At 47.1% G+C, this 21,303-nt stretch overlaps 2 protein-coding genes across 9 annotated transcripts in view; both read right to left on the bottom strand.

Moving 5' to 3' along the window:
- Positions 1–410: 410 nt before the first annotated feature.
- Positions 411–10,789, bottom strand: LOC106971193 (RNA-binding protein 4B). 5 transcript variants are annotated; one of them, XR_003416038.2, is made up of 5 exons: positions 10,614–10,789; positions 9,508–9,931; positions 3,528–4,204; positions 1,743–1,904; positions 411–1,097 (listed from the first exon to the last, which is right to left on the bottom strand). XR_003416038.2 is itself a non-coding variant. In XM_027045723.2 (4 exons), exons 2-3 carry the CDS (start codon positions 9,917–9,919, stop codon positions 3,537–3,539), a joined length of 1,080 nt encoding a protein of 359 aa, XP_026901524.1. In that variant the 5' UTR covers positions 9,920–9,931; positions 10,614–10,789; the 3' UTR covers positions 411–1,904; positions 3,528–3,536. The 5 variants fall into 5 exon arrangements, 3 of the variants coding, with proteins under 3 accessions (XP_026901524.1, XP_026901525.1, XP_026901522.1); XR_008290246.1 differs by having other exon boundaries at positions 411–1,016; XM_027045723.2 differs by having other exon boundaries at positions 411–1,904.
- A 5,307-nt stretch (positions 10,790–16,096) lies between these two features.
- The window catches only part of SPTBN2 (spectrin beta, non-erythrocytic 2), a 39,466-nt gene continuing 34,259 nt past the window's right edge, over positions 16,097–21,303 (bottom strand). For all 4 annotated transcript variants that reach the window (XM_027045691.2, XM_027045692.2, XM_027045689.2 and 1 more), the window contains 11 exons: positions 20,765–21,009; positions 20,532–20,670; positions 20,181–20,265; positions 19,710–19,906; positions 19,267–19,409; positions 19,101–19,176; positions 18,967–19,017; positions 18,525–18,745; positions 17,832–18,005; positions 17,289–17,331; positions 16,097–16,960 (listed from right to left, as the gene is read on the bottom strand). In XM_027045691.2, the coding sequence (XP_026901492.1) occupies positions 16,727–16,960; positions 17,289–17,331; positions 17,832–18,005; positions 18,525–18,745; positions 18,967–19,017; positions 19,101–19,176; positions 19,267–19,409; positions 19,710–19,906; positions 20,181–20,265; positions 20,532–20,670; positions 20,765–21,009 (1,608 nt within the window). In that variant the 3' untranslated portion in view covers positions 16,097–16,726. The remainder of the gene's footprint in view (positions 16,961–17,288; positions 17,332–17,831; positions 18,006–18,524; positions 18,746–18,966; positions 19,018–19,100; positions 19,177–19,266; positions 19,410–19,709; positions 19,907–20,180; positions 20,266–20,531; positions 20,671–20,764; positions 21,010–21,303) is intronic.

Here is a 21,303-nt window from a genome sequence, read left to right as displayed (position 1 = left end):
ATATGAAGTCAAATAGAGTCAACCTGATGTCCTTGGAGATATTCTGGCTTATTTTTTCCTGGTAAAGCATTCTAATCTGAGTTTGCTAACCTGTAAAGTGAAAAGAGCAACTCTAATTATTTAGACAGAAGGAACCCGACCATATGCAGTAGCATACTTGTCAATGTCTCAAGATGCTGGCTAACTTTTCTTCACCCATTACTGACTGAGGCCACATTACCTAGACCGCACCAAACCCCTCCTTCTACATCTAAATTTCAGGCAATTACTCATTTGAATTTTGTAGTTTGAGCACAACTAAGAAAGAACCAGAAGATACAAGAGCCAGAAGATACTGGTAGTAAATAACAGTAGTAAATAACTGGTAGTAAATAACAATATATAACACAACAGTAAATAACACAAAAAGGTACTTAAGTGTTAGAAACGTTTATTTGTCAAAATATTAAAAAAAAAAAGTGGGAGGAGTGGAATAAAACAAGGCTAAATTTCAGCTAATGCTGTACCACGATCACAGGTCAGACATAAAAAAACAAAACAAACAAAACAACCCCCCTCCCCCAAAACCCCAATGGTCCTAGCAGTTTCAGAAGATTAGCTTCAATGTTAGAGTCCAGAGCTAACAGAGAAGAGTAAAAGGTCGCTTGCCACTACATGGTCATTTTAAAGGGAAAGGAGATGTTGCAGGTAGACAGGGAGAAGGGTTCAACTCCTAAGGAAAGCAAGATAAGAGGGGTTCCACTGTACAGGAAAAAGGGGATGCCAGCATAATCCTTACCTAGGGCTGCTCAGAGGCTGAGAATATAAGGAATAGAGTGAAAGGCTACAGAGACTAGTATCAGGAGGAAAGAAAAGTCAACTTAGAAGAATTAAATTAAGAAAGAAAACATAGTTGGTCACAAACTCCTTTGTTTACTGAAACATGAAGCAATGGAAACATCCCGGCAAAGGGGACCGCGCGGAGCAAGTTCTCATATATGACCGCAGCCCGAGGGTTCAGTCCGCAATTATCCTACCTGAAAGAGAGCACAACACAAGAGGCTTACACAATGCCTGGAGAGCAGCTTGGCTCCGAGCACAAGGGCCCTGGTCCCGTCCTGTATTCCAGGGGGAAAAGAACAAAGAACAAAACAAAACCAAGTCAGACTGGATCAAACTTACATCCCATGTAATTACCAAGGACTCTACTTCTAGTTATATATATAGAATTAGAAGCAATCTATCTGGCAGACTGCTGTGTTGGTGATAAAATACATCTTTTCCACTCTCTTACCATCTTTTAGTCAAGACAACCTCTGTGATACAAGGCTACTGTCACTGCAACAAAGGGCATACGTAGATATTATCCAAAACCATAATTTAATTTTTAGGTCCAGAAAAAAGCAGAAGATGCCAAGATCTCAAATATGGCCAACTGTACTACTCTAAATTTGTTTCGCTTTACTCTTTCATAAGTAAACAAGTTTCATAAACAGCAATCACAAAGCGTATCAAGGAATGGTTCATTCACCCTCCAACATGTCATACTGTCACACATTTAGAGCCATAATTCCAGGAGTTCCCCTAATTGATCACATCTCCCTTACCAAATCAAAGGAAGAAATCCTAAAATTCCCTAATTCTTCCATTGATGATGGGAACTCCAGACACCAATGGCTGGGGGAGAAAAGAAGTTAACTCACACCAAGTTCCTCTACTTATTACAGACAAAGGGCCAAATCTTGGTCTTGATCTGTACCAACCGACTTCAAAAGCTGTGACGTTCTTGAATCAGTTCTGCTAGGGTGAGACCCAAATTCAGATCCCCAACAGTTCTGGAGTATTTCATCCTGGCAGCCTCATTAACATCAGGCTCCTGGGACTGCAACCAACTCAGGGTTATTCAGTCCATTTGAGGTTCACACCTGGAAGGTAAGTTTCTTTAAAAGTCATCACTAAAAAGAGGTTAGTTGAACAACCACTGCTTGCAGTCAAAATTCACTTTAAAATACCTTAACGATACCCTTTTAAGACCATAGTACACTAATTTAACTTTGAAACACATATGAGAAAAACAGAAGTCATCTGGTAGATGATACCACCTTTAGAGAAATATCCTGCTTCATGGCAGATCCTGCTGCATTAGAAGTAAAAATTAAGGCAAGCTACACAAGGTGTAAGATTACTACACGCACATGAAGATACACCACTACACAGTGGTCTCAGGAGATCCCAGTCGTGTCATGGTCACACAGGGTATAATTCATCACAGGTTCAAAGCATCATTTGCTTCTCACTACATAAAAGGGCAAATTCCTATTGCTTTATTTTCTTCTACACATATATTTACCAACAGGGTAAGTTAGGAACCCTGGAAACTCAGCGGTAACTCCATTTGACCCTCGGGTAGGCTTCCAATTCAAGTGATGCTTGATTTCAAAGTACAAGGAAAACCATGAGAACAGAAGTTGTCGTGATGCCACTTCCACTCAGATGAAGAGATTTATCAATCTCTAGATATTACTGCTAATTATTCTTGACATTCCAACATCTTTGGCATACCTTGTCTAAAGTAGGAAAAATTAAATTTCTAGGGGCACCACCAGTGGGATTTTATACCCGTTAGAAAATTACCTATTCTACCTAGTTCCTTATAGGTTCCTCTTGAACACAAACCAAAAACTGCTAGAAGAAATGAGAAGTGTTGGGGTTCTACACGATAGTAACACAGACTCTGCAGAAACAGGGCTTAAAGTGCCCACACAGAAGATGACGCTCTGGATTACCAATAAGGAAAGGACTCCATGGGACAGTGGCATCAAAACATTTTGCTTTCAAGGGTCTTAGAACTAATAAACACCTGAAATTTATAGATCTTTATTTGGCTTATAGCTCTAGGATATTAGAAGAGCTTCCTCTGATAAAGGCTAATGACCTAAGTAGTAGTTTTGTTGGCAAGTGAGAAGTCTAAAGTTGTAGTTAAAATTCTCACTGTGACATTCATTCGTAACTCCTGAACCCGTGCTCTTCAGCTTAGACCACAGTGACTTTCATGGTGGAAAGAGAGTCATTTTGGAGTCAGCAAGGCCTGAGTTTGAACTCTACCTCTCAATTGTCAGATGACCTCAAAATACTTAACCTCTCTGAGCCTTTGTTCCCTGCTCTGTAAAAGAGAAAACATCTTAAAGGCTTATTGTGTAGATTCAATAATATAATGTACAAAGAAGAGACTCAACAAATGTTCTCTTAACTACATTCTGTAACCCAGATTGCTTACGCTTGATTAAATAATATTCGCACTAACTGAGTTTGTTGTTCTCTCAGAAGGAAAAAGTTGGTTGGGAGTCGTACACTAAAAAACCTCAAGAGGCCAAATGAACCTCTGGCCTAAGCTAGAGAAATATTTAAAACTACTACTATGTAATTTATACCACTTGGAGACTGTCCTGACAGCAAACAAACAGGTGGCTTTAGCCTCCTCCATGCAGCACAGGTCTCTTTCAAGGAAACAAAATAGAGTCTCTTAACCACACCCACCCCACTCTCACCTCCAGTTTTTAAAAGGCTGAGTACCGCGCTCGGTCCACATACTGCTCCCGCTCATACCGGGCCATGTCATACAGAGAATTCCGTGCAGCTGCTGAAGCCTGAGACAGCTCACTCTCTGGCCCATAACCGTAGCCCTCTCCAACTGTGGGGAGCACAGCTGCAGCACGACGCAGGGGGCTCCGGTCCCTTCCATAATAGGAGGAACTGTTGGCAGCAGCAGCAGCCATAGCAGCCGAAGTGGCAGCAGCACCTGAGTTCGGCAACAGGTGTCTGTCGTAGGGATCAACAGAAGTGGAGTTGAGGTGACTGGTCACAGCTGTGCTCTGGACTTGAGGCAGATGGGACATGGTCTGCTCCGCGTAGTTGTACGCAGAAGCTGCTGCCGCCGCTGCCACTGCCTCGTAAGAGCGGACCCGATAACGCTTATAGTAGTCGAGTGCTCCATACGCATCGTTGTAATACATGGATTCCCCGTAGCCCATGGTGTAAGGCGTGCGCACTGCTCCATACTGTTCATTATACTGCTCGGTAAAGTCCGCCACACGGCCTGTACGATCTACTGGACACTCTTTGGACCAGTGCCCCTCTTTCCCACACCGATAGCAGCCACTCTGGTCTCCCATCCCAGGGGCAGTCCGAAGCCGGCTGGTGGACAACTGCACGTGCATTCTTTTGCCTTGAGAAAATAGATGTAAGAAGACTTATTATAACTCAATGACATTCTTTAATCCTCCCCAAAACGAAAGTAAACTAGTTGGTCTAAGACACACATACATACACACACTCCTGCAACCCTATTTCAGCAATTCCCTCCAAAAGATGAAGTTACTTTTCAATATAGATGACAGCTAGGACCTTTGAGTTCTCTGAGATCAGTCAATACTTTCTACTTACACCAGGTTGACCAGATTCCCTCCTACTTCTGTGTCCACAACTTCCCCTTCCTTCCCCCTCTCCCCCCAACACAGAAACTGAGAAACTTTTCAGTTCAGCACTTTTCACTGCTAAGATTGATTATAACTGTAACGATTCAAGACCTGCCATTTCTTCCAAATCAGATAGCCAACACCACCTCAGTTATGCCAGATTTGAAAAGCATCTTACCAACCTCTCACTGATTTACTCAGGGCAATACAAGGCCTGAGCATTTAACTGCAGCTTAAAAACCACAGCGATCTTCTGTCCATCTTGTTTCGTCCAGCCATTTTTGCAGATGTCACCAGAAGGCCATGTTGGGTACACAAATCATACCTGGCTCATCATCTGCTTCACCTCCAGTACCTCTAGGAGTTATAAGACCCTCCAGATTTCAACCCCACCCCACATTTTTCAGCAAGGGTGAATCCATGCCTACCGTGAAAAAGAAAACTTGACCAAGGTCTCTCAACAGCAAAAATTAGAAAGATACTGAAACAGTTCTGGTTTCTTCAGGACAATGTGTTCCCATGTAATGGAATGACCAGCATTTCATCCTGCAGTGCAGCTTACAATCTTCACAGGGGATTATCTACTTCTTAGAAAAATGCAGCATTTACCTACAGGTCTCTCTGGACACCCATACAAACAAGCAACATCCATTCCTCCAGGAAATGACCAGCACCAGGAACAGCTAAGAGAAGAAACAATCTTTGCCCAGGGCTATGTACCACCATGCCCAGGGACCCTTACTGATGAAAGCATCCAAGGTCTTTAAAAGCAGTTTGAGGAAAGGATTATTTTTGGCAGTATTTAGTGCCAAACTGCCTACGACTTTGGAGATAAAGTCAGTTACTTCTCAAATCGTGGCCAAAAGGCAGCCACTGGAGGCAGAGAACAGGGGCTTCGCGTCACTCTTAAAGGCTGCTCGGAACAAATCCCCCCTCCACGATCAGCAAGTTGCTCTCTCTTTAACAGACCTTGTTCTGGATGCAGCTATGCGGATAGGAGGCCTCGTGCTCCACCATCCTGTTGGAAACAGCCCGATTCAGGACGGCAGCCAGAACAGCGCCATGCACTGACCCTGAGAGGGGAGCGGGTTAGTGCAGTAACATCACTTTAGTCAAACTCAGTTCCGCCCAGTGTCTAAGATTCATACCACCCCAGTTTCTAGTACTTGCCACCTCCAAGCTAAAACCTTTTCTTTAGCAGAAACAAAAGTGCTCAGGTTTTTCTTCTAGCTGCCGGCAGAGACGCAGCATCCACCATCACCACTGAGAGTCAACAGATGCCAAATGGCAGTCATTCTCCGAAAGCAGCATTTAGCCACCCATTGCTTTCAGAGATTTAAATACTCCCATTCTAATTCTGATACGTTATTAAGGACCCTGGGCTAACTATGTTTAGAACAGAAATACGGATTCTTTTTTGCTCCAATTTATATCCCAAACGTAGTTCCCTATGACTTAGACTGGAAGACACAAGGTACTTGGTTTTCAAACATGCATGGTGACATGAACCTGTGTGACAGACACAAACTGCTCCAATTCTGAAGTTGGAGTAACCGTGCCAATCTAAAAAGTAGCCAATTGAGAGACCGAAAAGCACATTAAAAGAATTTTTTTCTTGAGAAACAAAACTCAGTAATTTTTGCTTGATGTTTCTATTACTACACCCAGTCTTCATTCCTGTTTTATTGAGTAGAACTCATAAATTTATAAACATCTATGGCAAAATCTACCTCTGTAGTAGCTGTGAAAAGGATTCAGGTAAAATATTTTTCTAACCAGCATTGAAAGATATGAATAGAAGTGATAGTTTTTTTTTCCACAATGTTCCAAAGGTTGTAAAACTAGGGTTTTAAGTCCTCTAAAGTTCTTATAGTTGAAAAATACTGTGCTTCTCTATTACTTTAAGGAACCAAGGCAAAGAATGTTGAAAGATTAAATTCTACCACTACTACACTTGGAGAAGCCAAAAACTTAAAAGATTTTCTGAGACCTCCAAAAGTCACTGAAATATGCTGCCAACCTTTCCCAGAAAACCAACCTAATAGAGGTGTTTTCTTCTGAAAACTGGAACAGAAAAGATTATTAAAATCCTGAGAGATGGGCCACTTGGGGTCCTAAACACTGAGCTCCTATCCCGTGCCTGGACCCAGAGAAGGCTGGGTGTGTAGCTGACCCACAACAGTACTCCAGCTTAGTGCTTGTTTACGTGTTGGGGGAGGAGGGGAACAAGACACCTGAACTCATGCATCATTCCCAATTCAGCTGCTTCATCATTCCCAATTCCCGTTCACTGCTACACGTGGAGAGGAAACAGGTCCTGAAAGACCCAGGTAACTGAGGTTCCGCTGTTTCCTTTCTTAAGTCCCGAACGCAGAAGCCTAAATGGCAGCTATTAACATATAAAGGTTCAAAAGATGTTCAAAATGGCCCTCTTTTAAGAGGCCACCTTCATTAGCAGTTGACTAAAAAAAGGCTTTATCAAAAAATGTGACAAATTGGTATGTAGATTATATTTTCTTTAAAACCCTTAACATATTATCCAATGCTAAACTTTCTCTTGTCATCTGGAAAAAAAAAAAAAAGAGCTGGTTATAAAAATGTCTATATATATAACTCGGAGTGGAGTCCTTTCTCCAGAGAAGCCAGGCTAAGAACATGAAAACCAAATAAAGGATTTTTCTTTTCCAATAATGACGTTTTAAACAATTCATGAATCACCATTACTCAAACACCCACTTCCTAGAGTAATTAAACCTGGTTTATTAAAACACACGCTCTTCCCAAGCCAGCGCCCCCCAATTAACTGACTTCTGTACGCATATTTTGCCCTTATCTTTTTACTCAATCATATATTAAAAAGGTAAGGACATGGAGTATTACACTACTAGGATATCTTTGCAGAATTTGTACCCGGCTTTAACTGCATTCTTTACATGTTGCTACCTGTCAAGAGAGAACCCCCCCCCCCATTCTTTCCAAACACTGTCCAGTCATGTTCTTGTCTCAAGTGAAAATAATTAAGAATATTTTTAAAGCTGTCTAAAGGGCAACAGCTTTCCAAAATAATAAAAGAAAAACAAATAAAATAGGTAAATGAGTAAAGCTTAACTATCAAATTATAAACAGTTTCTAACCATAATGTAAACACACTCATTGTAGCAGACAACACTCACCTTTCATCCTATAGTGCTTTACTGTGAAAACATTTTCACATCTATTACCTCATCCTAGCCTCACTACCATCCTGTGAGGGAGGTACTGCAGGGATCATTAATTCTATTTTGTTAAGTGGGGAAAACGAAGCACAGAGAGGTTAAAATACTTGGCCAAAGTCACACAACTAGTTAACGGTAGCAAGTTATCTGTGACTTTCACCCTATACCACAGAGATGACCTAAAGGCCAGGGCACCACTGGCTGAGGCCAGAGCGATGTGATGCACACTATTTGCAATCTACACTATCTGCCAACTTTCTTACCCTTTTCTGGTCAACTTTTCCTTTTTTCTCCCATTTCTTTTCTCACTGTTTTCTAGGTTTAGCAGAGGACACTTAAATACTTCTCAACAAATCTTTTAGTGGCACTCAGAAAAAATGGTGTTAATTTATGAACCTGGAAAGTGGCTGTAAATGTGTGGCCCAAGATGATACTGTCAACAGAAAACCTCTTGTGGAACAGCACTCTCCAACAAAACTTTCTATGATGACAGAAATGTTCTGTATTTACACTAATTCAGTCACCACTAGCCAGCCTCATGTGACTTCTGAGTGCTTCAAATGTGTGCAGTACAACTGAGAAAATGAATTTTTAAATTTATTTAATAGCCACATGTGCCTAGTGGCTACATTAGCACAGCTGCAGAGTCTTCAGACAACCTCAAGGTATTAATAAGAACAGAGGTACCTTTACAACTGGTAAAATTAGGGGCGCCTGAGTGGCTCAGTTGGTTAAGTGCCCAACTCTTGATTTCGGTTCAGGTCATGATCTCATGGTTCAGGGGTTCAAGCCCCACATCTGGCTGACCCTGCAGAGCCGGCTTGGGAATCCTCTCTCTGCCCCTCCCCCACCCACACTTGCTCACTCTCTCTCAAAATAAATAAATAGACTTAAAAAAAAAAATTACAGGGGCGCCTGGGTGGCGCAGTCGGTTAAGCGTCCGACTTCAGCCAGGTCACGATCTCGCGGTCCGTGAGTTCGAGCCCCGCGTCAGGCTCTGGGCTGATGGCTCAGGGCCTGGAGCCTGCTTCCGATTCTGTGTCTCCCTCTCTCTCTGCCCCTCCCCCGTTCATGCTCTGTCTCTCTCTGTCCCAAAAATAAATAAACGTTGAAAAAAAAAAATTACACAATACACTCTACAACACCCTTACTGGAACCTCTCAGAAGCAAGACCATCACCTCATTCAGCCTAGTATTTTTAAAAATTTCCTCTATTTTTCCATTAAATAACAGTAGGCCAAAGAGAATAGTCCAGTGGCATGGTTTTTGACCCTGCTTGTATAGTTCACAGACCGAATATATTTGAGCACTCAAAAGATACTCCCCCAAATCTAGGTTTACCATCTAGATTTTTAACATAGGGATCTCTCTAGATGTCTCTGTTCCTCTTTCCTACAACAACCTATCACCCAAAGCAGTAAAGAGTACAAAATCCTAGGCATTTAAATTCTCAAAGATAAGGCTTCCTGAATATAACAAAAGCAGCAGGTAATCCACAGACTTTTATCCTCCCTTCTCACATGAGGTGCTCATTTGCCCAGGCAGAGTAAACTTCCAGCAGAACTCAGATAAATGAAGACTATGGGATAAAGTAACCCACAGTCTGTGATTCTATACAGCTGCGGAGGAACATCTTGGCAAATACATCTGAAAACGGGAAGTGTTTGCTTCTCCCAAGAGTAAACCGTACTTAAGAGTGGTAAACATGCAATCTATTATATCTGCCAAAACAGAATTGAAGACACCACCCTGCCAGCCACGTGGTCCTGCATTCTTATCTCTGTCTTGACCTAGACCCCACTGCTCAGTTCTGCCACCCAGATCCCAGAGCAGTTCACCTTGAAACTCTGTGTTGTCAAGGCCCCTGATGGCCTCCACTGCATCCTCTGCCCGCTCCATGTGCACGAAGGCATAATCTTTCACGATGTCACATTCGATGACTGGACCATACTCCTCAAACTTGGCGCGAAGCTCTTGGTTGGTACAAGTAGGACTGATGTTGCCCACATGCAACTTGGTGGAGGCTTTGCTCTTATTCTTGCTGGCTTCCACATTGATGTTCACCCCATGCAGCTTGTAGTGGTGCAGGTTGCGTATGGCATCCTCGGCTGCCGTCTTGTCCTCTATGTGCACAAAGCCGTAGTTCTTAATGATGTCACATTCCAGCACCTTCCCATACTGCTCGAAGAGTGAGCGGATCTCCTGCTCTGTGGCCTCCCGGGGCAGATTTCCGATGAACAGCTTCACCATCCTGACAAGAGCCTGGGAGGGAAGAAACAAGATTGCCAAAAGTTAGGGGTGGAGTGGGGAATTCCAGTGCATTGCATTTGATTTAGCCCTCCAAAGAAGTTCTTGGCACCTTCAAGATTCATATAAACGTTCACATAAACGTTCATTATTTTTTCAGTAGAGGGGAAAGGTTTGTACTTAGGGGTAGTGTGAGATGTGACACACAAACAGGAGGTCGGGGGTCAGCATGCATGGCATAGTCTATCATCTCCGTGAAACGAGGAGCATTTAAATAACAGGGTTGGCTGTTTTATGTCTTAAAATACTGTTTGGGGAGGGCAGGAAAGAGCTCAAGAAAGGGACAAGAGGCATGTTATCTTGAGTGACCCCGGTAGCGAGGTTTTGGAGGGAAATCTGTGCACGTCTCCTCCGGGCGGTAATACCTTCAAAGACACTCTAAGAATAAAGAGGCTTCCTTGGCCCCAATCTCGTACTCCCCCAGCGACCCAACCTCCAGTTCTTTCGCCCCAACAAAGACTAGACTCAACCCGACCCCTGCCCCGCCCCCTCCGGAGACCCGGCCCCGCCTCCTCCCGTTGTCTTCCCCGGACCTCCCGCAGCCAGAGAAACCCAAACCTTGTTCAAGCCCCGTTCGCCAGAGGCCCAGCCCGGCCCACCCCCGGGCTCCCCACAAACCCACAAGACCCACTCGCACCTCCGGGTGGCGGCAGCGGTGGCGGCGGCTCCAGCGTCAGAGAGAACCCTACAAAATGGCGACGGCCGCTCGAGCCTCGGCGCGACCGGGCCCTTTCTCGCGCGCCAGCTCACGCACGCGCGAGTGCGCTCTGCCTCCTTCCCCTCCCCCTCGCGGGAGCCGGGCGGCCAATCCCGCAGCCGCATACAAATGGCTGCCTCAGGCTAGGCTCCCAGCCGCCCTGACACGAGGGCGGGGCCAACTGGTGACGTCGCTGCGGAGCGGAAGTCAGTCCGCCCCCAGCCCCGGCTAGCCAATCAGTACCTTGGAAGCGGGGTTGAGGGGAGGGTCGGAGCTCAAGCGTCAGAAGGGCTCCGGACGCAACCATTGCCTTGGTGTAATCGGAAGCCTCGGATGTCGCTAATCATCACAATGAGTCGTGCTATTGGGGGGTGGGGGCGGGTAGCTGATGACAAAGGGTTATCTCACTGGGTCCTCTAAACAGGGGTTTCTTACCGGGCTGGCCAACCTCTTTGGTAGCTTGGGATAACATTTTAGAAACAAGGAAGCATTTTAAGCGTTTTAAGCAAACGTAGTCAATTTTTGTAGAGCTTTAAATATAACAATATAACTTAGTTTTTTTCACTGCAAACATGTTATCCACTGGTGAGGAAAGAGAACGAAAGATGGCAGAGCTGGGATAGCTCTATGAGGCATTGTTACCCAGGCTACGTTTATCAGTAACGTTTTGTTTGCTCATATACATATGTCGGCTGGTTTTCTTTAGGTAGGGTATTAACTCTGATGTGTGTCCTTCACGGTCCCTGGTCCGTGGTGAACACACCAAAAGAATACTTGGTGCAGAGGCCCAGAGAAATTCCTTGTTTGGACTGAGGGAAGGGGTGAGAAAGGGTCTCCAAGTCCACACCAAGCTGCTGGAGGTCTAGGCAACTGTGACTCCTCAGCACTTTCTAGCATTCAAAATTCAGCTGTAGTCCAAGGGCACCTCCTGGTGGCAAAAGAGAAGCTATTTAAGTGGATTACTCACTGTCATCCTTGAACAAAGAATAGACGTTTATAGAGATTGATGGACCCAGTTTATCTCTGAGTGGAGCATGCCAGTGAGGTTGTCAATCACCATTGTTCATTGTGGTGGCTCCAAAGAAGCTTCTCTGATACCATCAGGCACAAATTCCCCAGGGTGCTCTCCTCCTCCCCAGCTACTTTGATAAGTTTCTTTCACGGAATTCTTTTTTTGTTTCCCACACCATTTCAGAAGAGGCACTGTCCTTACAAATTTAATACAACTCATGATTTCTCCTACTGCTATCTATTTCTCTCCTTCCCTCCTCCTCTTGGTAATTTCCAGTTTCTCTCTACACTCTTTTTTTTTTTTTTTTTTTTTTAATGCTTGTTTATTTAGAGAGAAAGCACATGCTCGAGGGAGGGGCAGAGGGGGGAGAGAATCCCAAGCAGACTCCGCACTGTCAGTGCAGAGCCTGAACCCACAAACGTGAGATCATGACCTGAGACAAAACCAAGAATCAGAAATTCAACCAACTGAGCCCCCTAGGTGCCCCAACACTCAGACTTTTAAAACGTGTATAGGGACCTCCTCATCCATTTGTGAAATCGCTTTCACTCATCTTCACTATTAATGTTTTCTATCTTGGCTTCTTTCTCTGTGTTCCAGGCCAGATTTATTTTCAAATATAGAGTCTGAACCTGCTATTGCCCACCTTTGAGTGCTGTGTTTTGAGTTCTGTCCACCTTTCCAATTTCCCCAAATTTTCTGAGGTCACCAAAACTAATGTCTTTTTAACACGTTTCACCCTTCTAAAGATTTCATTTCATTCACCATCCTTTTCTTCCCTGTGTTTTTATATTGTTCCATCTCCCTCCCCCCCCCCATCTATTTCCCTACTCTTACTTATTCTGTTTTATCTCAGTTCCCCTTCCCTCACAGGCAACGAATGATTCTAATGAGTTTAATGTGTATTATTTTGTGTTTTTGCAAGACATGTCTTTTTAGTGCACATATGCTTTTTCCATGTTAAGAAATGTTTTGTTGTGGAAATTTTCAAAAAGGCATAGAGACAGGATATTATGACAAACTCCTATGGACCCTTTACCCAGCTTTGACAATTACCAACATTCTGCTTATCTTATTTTATCTATCCTCTATACTTGTGTGTGCATGTGTGTGTGTGGGGGGGGGGAGCTGGAGTGTTTAAAAAGCAACCTGAGATGTAATGTCATTTCACCTATAAGGCCTTCACTATCTACCTCTAATTAAAACATCAGCACTATGCTAATATTATCTCATCTTTATATTAAAATTTCTTCTAGATTGTTGCAAATACGTCTTTTTGCAGTTGGTTTCTTCTAATGTGGATATAAACAAGGTCCACCCATTGCGCATTTGGGTAAATTGTGTAAATGTTTTATGCAACTTGTGTTGTATGGCTCACTGTTTTAATTTTTCTGCTAACCGCTCCTCCCCCACCCCCCGGGTGTTGCCGTGTGATATCTAACCACTGTGTAATATTCCCTAGTGTGCAATCATATTTTACCTATCCATCTCTACATGTAGGACATTTAGGTTGCCTCCAACCCCACACCATTATAAACAAGGTTACAGTTAACACCATTATGTTAATTATGTGTGCCCTAATGGATCCCTGTGAGAATTTGGAGGGATATAAACCCGGGGTGGAATTGCTAGTTTGCTGGGTCATAGGGTATTCTTGGAACTAACTTATCTAAGTAGTACCAAGTTGTTCTCCGGAAAAATTATACCAGTCTAACCTCCCACCTGCAGCACGTGAGGGGCCCTGTATATCAACAACTCTGCCAATGTTGGACATTATCCAGTTTTCAATTTTTTACCAGTATAATAGGTGTAAAGTTTTTTGGGGTTTGTTCTTCTGTAAATTTCCTGTTCATATCTTTTGCTCATCTTTCTTAGTGGTAGTAATCTCCTCTTTGTTGTTGATTTGCAGGATTTTCTTGTGTATTCTAGATATCTCTTATTGGTTTCAAATATTTTCTGCCGTTCCACTAAATTATCAACGTTGTCCATGATGTCCTTCATTGAACAGAAATTCTTAATTTTTTATGGAATCTAATTTTTGTCTTAAAGTTTGTGCATTTGAACTTTTGTATAAGATGTCCTTTTCTTCCCCCTGGAGTCACAAATATATTCCCCTACATTTTTCTCTGTTAACAGTAATGTTTGTCCTTTTTACATTAGGTCTGTAGTCAATTTAAAACAGTGCCATCCAGGGGTGCCTGGCTGGCCAGTCAGTGCAGCATGAGGCCCTTGATCTCAGGGTTGTGTGAGCCCCATGTTGGGTGGAGAGATTACTTAAAAACAAAAACTTAAAAACATGTTATTTTCTAGTAAAGACATTTAAAAAGTAAAATGAAACCGTTGAAGTTCAGTTTAATACTTTTGAAACCCAATAAAGCTAAAATATTTCAACATATAATCAATATAAAAAGTATTAATGAAATATTTTTTTTTCCTCTTCCGTTTTTGAAACTGGTGAGCATTGTACTTACAGCACATCTCAATTTGGACTAGCCACATTTCAAGTGCTGGGTAGCTACATGTGGCTCGTGGCTACTGTCTTGGACAGTCCAGATCTAGAGTTCATCCTTAGAGGTGATGTTCAGTAAGATGACAAATACATTTTTCTCAATCCATTTTTATCTGCCCATATTTCCCCATGACTTGTGGTGCCTGCACTTACTGCATTTTTGTGCTTTAACCTGTCTTGTATCCCCCACTCTCCATTTCATTCTCTTTCTGGAGCTTTTCTTTTCTTGCACTCATATCCAAAGGGATCTCTTAAGACTTACTCCCTGACCTTATGCTAATCCTCTTCTATGTCCTGTTCTTAAGGATTCATGTCCTCAGGCAGGTTCAGCTGCCCCCTAGATGATGCTCAAACCACATCTCCATTACTTCTCCTTTCACAGTGACTGACTGCATCCTGCAAGACTGCTGTCCTTAGCTGCCCTACTGACATTCACATGTCACATGTTAAAACGATCATTTCTTCATTAATTTCTCACTCCTATATACATTTCCTTCTAAAATTTCCCATTATTGCTCTCCCTCTTAACTCCCAGGCTTGCCATGTTGGAGTGTAAATACCCTGATTCCCTGAGGGCTCGACAGTGTATGACTTTTCCTTCCTTCATACAGTGGAGATTTTACAGTTGTACCTGAAGAACAAGAGAAGGTTGTACTGATGTATAGTCCCACGACAGTTTGTTCAGTTACATTTATCCAACATGTTTACTGTAGGATAGTTCTGAATCTGCTTTTCTTACAAGAAAGGGAGAATTATTCTGTGAGCTATCTGGTCTACCAGATCTCATGTCTGGAGACCATTCTGGGGCTGTGTTGTGCTAGTCCTGGGCCTGCACACACCTGACTCTCTGTCGTGGCTGATGATGGTCAGGGGTCTACTGAGCCAGGGCCCTTGGCCAATTATGCTAAATATAGAGCTGCTTACAGGAGGGGGCGGGGGAGGGGGAATGGGTGAAACAGGTGATGAGGATTAAGGAATGCATTTGTCGTGATGAGCACTGGGTGATGTAGGGAATTGTTGAATCACTAGAGTGTATACCTGAAACTAACATAACACTGTATGTTGACTATACTGGAAGTTAAAATTTTTAAAAATTAAAGATAGGGCTGCTTCTCTGGAAAGATCTTCTCTGAGCCCCCAAAAGAAATGGTTGTGTATTTATGGGGAAAAAATGAAAGAACAAAGCTTTTCCTGTAGGAGGTCACCAAGGCAATACTATTGCCTGAAACTTCCAATTGCCAAGCCAAAGACAAAGGAGAAAGCTACCTGGTGGGGTTTTTTTGTTTTTTTGTTTTTTAATACTTCACCAGATCTAGAATATATTCTGTTGTATGTGTGTGTATTTACACACTTTGCATGTACCTCGTGGCTTCCCAGGGTGATGTCATCCTATCCGTCAATGGAATTTGCCACTTATCTGACCCCTGTCTGAACTCCCTTGATCCTCTCCATTCGGGAGGGAAGACGGGGTCCATAACCACCCCCTCTGTGCTCCACTCTCCACTGCTGGGCTGAGCAGTGGCTGAGACTTGCTTGTGGCAATTCAGTCTTTCATTTTTGAAAATAGTTGAGAGAGTCATGAGTAAAGAAAGTTGTGCACCGGGGAATTAGTTTTTCACTGCCTTTAACATTAACAGTGCTTGTTAACATCCTGACCCATGGTGAACTTCTTTGGTCTAAAACTGAGGCTTGCCATTAATCAACCCAGCAAACTGGAGGTCATTATCACGGGGAAATGAGACCAAAGTAGGGAAGCTCTCAAGATAATGTGGTTCTTTGATGGTTTGGAGGCTGGGGGCATTGTGGAAACCTGACATACGGGAGACCAGAGCCAAAGGCAAGAACGTGGGCATAGGCAGGGGGGCTTGTGGTCGGGAAAGCAAAGACACCCAGAAGCAGTAAGACAAGCTGAGCTGTTTAATCACCTCCTTGGCCAGACTCAAGGCTGTGGTTGCCCTTGAACAACTCACACCTGGAAGCCATTGAGCGTCGCTGCAGATGGGCAGCCACTCGAGTCAGAGGACGAATTAGGATGGGAAGGGGGAGTTTCGGCACCTCTGACTCGGCCATCTGGCAATCTTGCCCCCAGGTCCTGCTTCAGCTCTGAGAGGTTCCTGGCTGGTCCCCAGGGGCAAGGAACCGAGGGGCATGCCCTAGCCGTGGTGGGAGAATGACCTGAGGCAGGGGCAGCCATTCCCCACGTGGCCTATGTTGAGGGTGCAGGGCTGTCCGCACCGGAGTCAGGGTAGAGGCATAGGGCTAGGGGAGAGGGAAGAAGTCAGGAGGCGGGAGTGGAATTGGGGGTTGCCTGGGTCCCACCACCAGTCTGGAATTAAATAGCAGAAGAGGAGCATCGCCCTTGGGAACACTGACTTGTCCCCCCCACCCCCCAACAGTTCCTGGTGATGGGTTGACCTTGGCAACAGACCCTAGCAGCAGGCAGTTGTCCTGACAAGAGGGTGGTCCCTGTTGACAGTCCCTGGCAGTTTCCTGAATACAGGGAAGAAGCTGGCCTGGGAGTCTCGCCCCCAACTACTTGCTCTTCTTGAAGAAGCTGAAGCGTTTTTCTCTCTCTCGTTCTCGGCCGTCCTTGCTTCGAAGCACGACAGGCCCCTCAGCCCCGACTGGTGATACCGGGGGCATGGTCATGGCCCGAGTCATGCCCCGGGCGGCACTGGGCACCGCTGGCTCTTCAGGCTCTCCAGAGGCAGAGGACGCAGTCGCAATGGCTGCATTTACCACCCGCAGCCATGAGCTCATCTCTGCCTGCGGAGGGCACGGGAAGACAGGTGGTCAGCGTCAAGGCAGCCGGGCTGAAGCTGTGGCCTGCAGACGCTGGGAAGCCGAGGAGGAGCAGGCAGGAAAGTGTTTGGACTATTTTGTCTCACTGGAGAAAATGACCCCTTTAAGACGGGGAACAGGTTTTTGGGTGGCCTTCACAAACATCCAGGTGGCACACTGTGAGCTATCTGCTCACGAAGGAGGGAGACACTTAAGGAAAAAGAGAGGAGAGGGAAGAAAGGGGAATCTACAACTGGAAGGTTCTGAGAATGGCCCAGAGATAGAGACGCGGGGGGAGAAGGGGCAAGCTCACCTCATCCTTGGCCTGGAATAAATATTCTTTTCCATCCTGCAAGCTGTTGGGAGAAAGAGAGGCCTCAGAGCAGAGCTGAGAATCTGGACCGGCTACACCAGCGCTCGTGGAGTCCCAGTGATCACCCTGAGAGCAGGCTGGAGGGCACGTTCTGCACATCCTGCACTTTCCCAGCGCTGTGCAAAAGCAGGCCCTTCCTGCTTGGCTGCTGAGGACCACGGTGAGCTCACCTGCATCCCAGGCTGTGCCTCCTGCATTGGCTGCTTGCTGGCAGGCAGAGGCAGGCCCCTGGAGGTCCCCGGAGGCAGGCCGCCTTCAGATTTCCCATGCACAATAATTTTTTGCTTGACATCAGCAGGCAAGCCCGCATCTTGGTGCTCCTGCGCCCTGAGTGCAACCAGACCCCCTCCCGTTCCCTCACCTACATCTCTGTCTCCAAACACCCAGCCCTGTGACTCGATTCCCTCTACTAGCTTGTGGCTCCCCTATACTTCGTATCGCCCCCAACTCCCCTCCCATCCTGAGGGTACTTTGCATTCCTACCCCAACTTGAAGACGTGTTTGCGCTTTCGATAATCAAAGGCGACGCTGCCCTGGGCCCTGGCCAGGCTGACAGGCACTTCTCCGTGGTATGGCACTCCTGTGCTGGCTGCCTTTGCGTCCTTATAAAAGCCAAGGCTCCCACGCCGCAGGACGCAGTACACGTTTTGCCATGACCTGGGAGGGATGTGGTGTAGGTGATGAGGTGAGACAGGTGACTGGTCTCTATGGGGCCTAGAACCCTAGCTTGGGTGTCCGAGGGCTTCCAGTGCCACTCCTGTCTTTGGGCCCCTTATCTTTACACACTCCTGACCATTACCTGAGGCCCCTGCTCTTCTCTTGGGTCCTCTTCCTCTCCCAGAGGACCCTCCTCCTATACCATACCTCTTCCCTGTCTATTTGGAAGAGGTTCCAGGAAAGCCTCTTTTTATTTATTTTATTTTATTTTTCATGTTTATTTTTGAGAGAGAGACAGAGCGTGAGTGGGGCAGGGGCAGAGAGAGAGGGAGACACAGAATCTGAATCAGGCTCCAGCCTCTGAGCTGTCGGCACAGAGCCCGACGTGGGGCTCGAACCCACAAACCACGAGATCACGACCTAGGCCAAAGTCGGACGCTCAACCGACTGAGCCCAGGGAAGCCTCTTTAGAAGGCAGGAGCCGAGAGGCCACCGATGCTGTGTGGCCAGGGCCAGTACCTGTTGGCAGCCTTCTTGCCAAAGGCCTCCATCTCCTGTTTGCGGCATAGCATCCCCTCCATCTGCTCCTGGGCAGAGAGCTCTGGGCCTCGAGGGGGCAAGGTGGCAACCCGGGCTGGCTCCGATGACCTGCTCTGGGGCATTACGGGAGGGGCTGGGCCTCGCGTCCGGGTCTGCTTCTCCCCCCGTGGCCCGTTGGCCTCGTCCCCTGTGCCAGACCCCTGTGGGCAAAATGGACAACAGTGTCAGTGTCAAAGGACCAGATGGGAAATATCTAGCCCAAATGTCATGAAGCTTGAAGTCCAAGAGCTGGTCTTCCCGCCGCCTGTTTCCTCTGGGCTCCTGTCTTATCCTATCCCCAGGATCCCCACCGCCTGGCTCACACCCCTCTTCTTCCCTTCATCTCCTGTTATTAACACCCACACCTCTGGGTGAAACTCACAGGTCCTTCTGGGAAGCTGCCTTGCTCCAGTCTCTGTTGTTCCAACAGGGGCTATGAGGACAAAAAGCTGTAAGAGGACATGCAAGATGGGGAGCTAAGATCCTGATGGGGGGGCACAGGGCAGTGGGGGTCACCTGAGGGGACTCTGTATCTGTGCAGACTCCGTTGACGCTGGCCTGCTGTGCAGATGCTGGCGGCCGGGGGCGGGTTCTGGAACAGCAGAAGGTGAGACAGAGTGTTAAGTCCTTGGGTTGTTCAGACTCAGCCACATTCTCTGTCCCCAAGGGTCCCAGCTCTCACCCATCCCGGGTGGCATCGGGAGCTGTTTGGCTGTCCACCAGGTCCCCTTCAGACAGACTGGCTATGGGCTCTGGGGCAGGGGGCTGTTTCCTCCGTTCCTCCTCCTCCCTCTTTCTTTTCCGTTCCTTCTCCTGCTCCTCCAGCTGTCAAAACATTCTGGGGTCAGAGCATAGAAGGTCGCACTCAAAAGGACCAGGGAGGGCACTGGGGAAAGCTGAGATGCCTCAGCTCGCCTGATGGAACAGAAAGGATAGAAAGTAGAATTTCAAAAGAAGGTGGGGATTAGAAGCAACGGGGGAGCTGAGGGCTCCTGGAGCCATGGTACAACAGGCACCCACGGCTCACATCCAGGACACGCTGGTACAGTGGGAAGGGAAGACACGTCTTCATCAAGCAGGACAGAGCGCAGGTCTGGGGCAGTGGGAGGGGAGGGCAATCCTCACCGCGGTGAGTTTCTCCAGTGCACTGAAACGTTCCTCCCAGGCCACTGCGGACTTCTGGAAGGCCTCATGACGCTTGATGAGGCTCTCGACTTCATCGACTGTGCAGCCCAGCTCAGCGCTTCTCACCAACGGCTCTTGGCTGCACAGCCAGGCCTCCGCCATACCCGCATCTCTCCCAAATACGAGCACCTCCAAAACTGGGGGGTTGGGGGGTCAGGAGGAGATAGCAGGTCAGAGCACCAGCAGGGCACTGTTGCCACAGCGCTTCAAGAACAGGGACACAGAGGGAGCTACTGCCCCAGGGCAGGAGCGCAGGGCAGAGCCAGGCAGTGCCAAGGGCAGGCACCTTGAATTCCATGCCCAGGCCTCTTGGTCTTACATACTCTGGAAACTACAGGGTGCAAGATCCCCAGCCCCTTCTCCCAGGGCCTGGTGCCCTCAGCCAGTTCCCTGGCGCCCACGGCAGCTCACCAAGCTGGAGCCAGTCCATTTTCTCCTGCCACTTGTCTGCTGTCTCCTGGCGCCGTGCCTGCAGCTGAGACAGCTTCTCCGAGATCTAGGGAGCAGAGATGTGAGTTAGCACCCAGTAGGACCTTTCTGGGGTCTCTGGAGGACTCACACAGGGAACTAGAGATTTCTGATTTCAGGAGGCAGACGGTTCTGGGGGCAAGTTGGAATGGGGAAATCGTGAACAGCACCAAAGGGAAGGGGGTGGTTCTGCGAAGGAAGAACGAGGAGAGGGAGGAGGAAGACTCAGAGGAGAGATCAGCACCGAGGCCTCCCCCTGTGAGGATGACCTGGCTGCACCCACACCTCACCCACCTCCTCAGCTGCGTAGTGGCTCCTGGCAAGCAGCCCCTGCCCCATGTCGATGCAAGAGGAGAAGCGGTCGGCCCTGGCCTCTATCTCTGCCTTGATGCCCTGGTGGTTCTTGATGACCAGATCTGCGGAGGACACATCCCTGGGGGTACAGAGACCACATTACCGCTGCCCACAACCCTGTCCCAGCCCCCAGCCCACAGCCCTCGGAGGCTGCAGGGCACCGTGGCCCTCACCGGGGCCGCTCCTGGGCATCCATCTGCAGGTTCACCCCATCCATCCACAGCATCAGCTCCCGGACGGCCTTGAAGAAGCGGAACTTGTCCGTGGTGTCCAGGAGCAGCTGGCGGCGGGCGGCAGAGCTTCCCTGAAGCTGGGTCCAGGCCTCAGCCACCGCCTGCATGTGGCGGCCGATCTCCTCAGCCTTGTCTCCAGCATAGGCCTTCTGGAGCCGATGGCCATCATCCTGCACCTGCTGGACCTGTGGGCCCCCCCCACACCCGCTCAGAGTGAGGCAGAGCTGGGGGACTCCAACGAGCAGGGGTCTCTCCGATCCTGGTCTCTGTGCTCTATCTCCCATCCATTTTACCAGCCAGAGAAGCAGGAGGCAGAGCAGAGGGTAGCGGCTGGGAAAAATGAAGGCCGGTGCCCAGAGTAAGCCCTGTCATACCCTGCCCTGCTGGGTCTCAACATGGGGCCTGGGGAGTCTGGCGGGGGCAATCTTTTAAACAGACCACTGGCCAATTGAGCTTCCAGAGGCCTGCCCAGGACACGA

Source organism: Acinonyx jubatus, chromosome D1, assembly GCF_027475565.1.
Source record: "Acinonyx jubatus isolate Ajub_Pintada_27869175 chromosome D1, VMU_Ajub_asm_v1.0, whole genome shotgun sequence".
Classification (NCBI taxonomy): domain Eukaryota; kingdom Metazoa; phylum Chordata; class Mammalia; order Carnivora; family Felidae; genus Acinonyx; species Acinonyx jubatus.
Note: the sequence above shows the minus strand (reverse complement) of the source record. Positions and strands in the feature narration are given on the sequence as shown.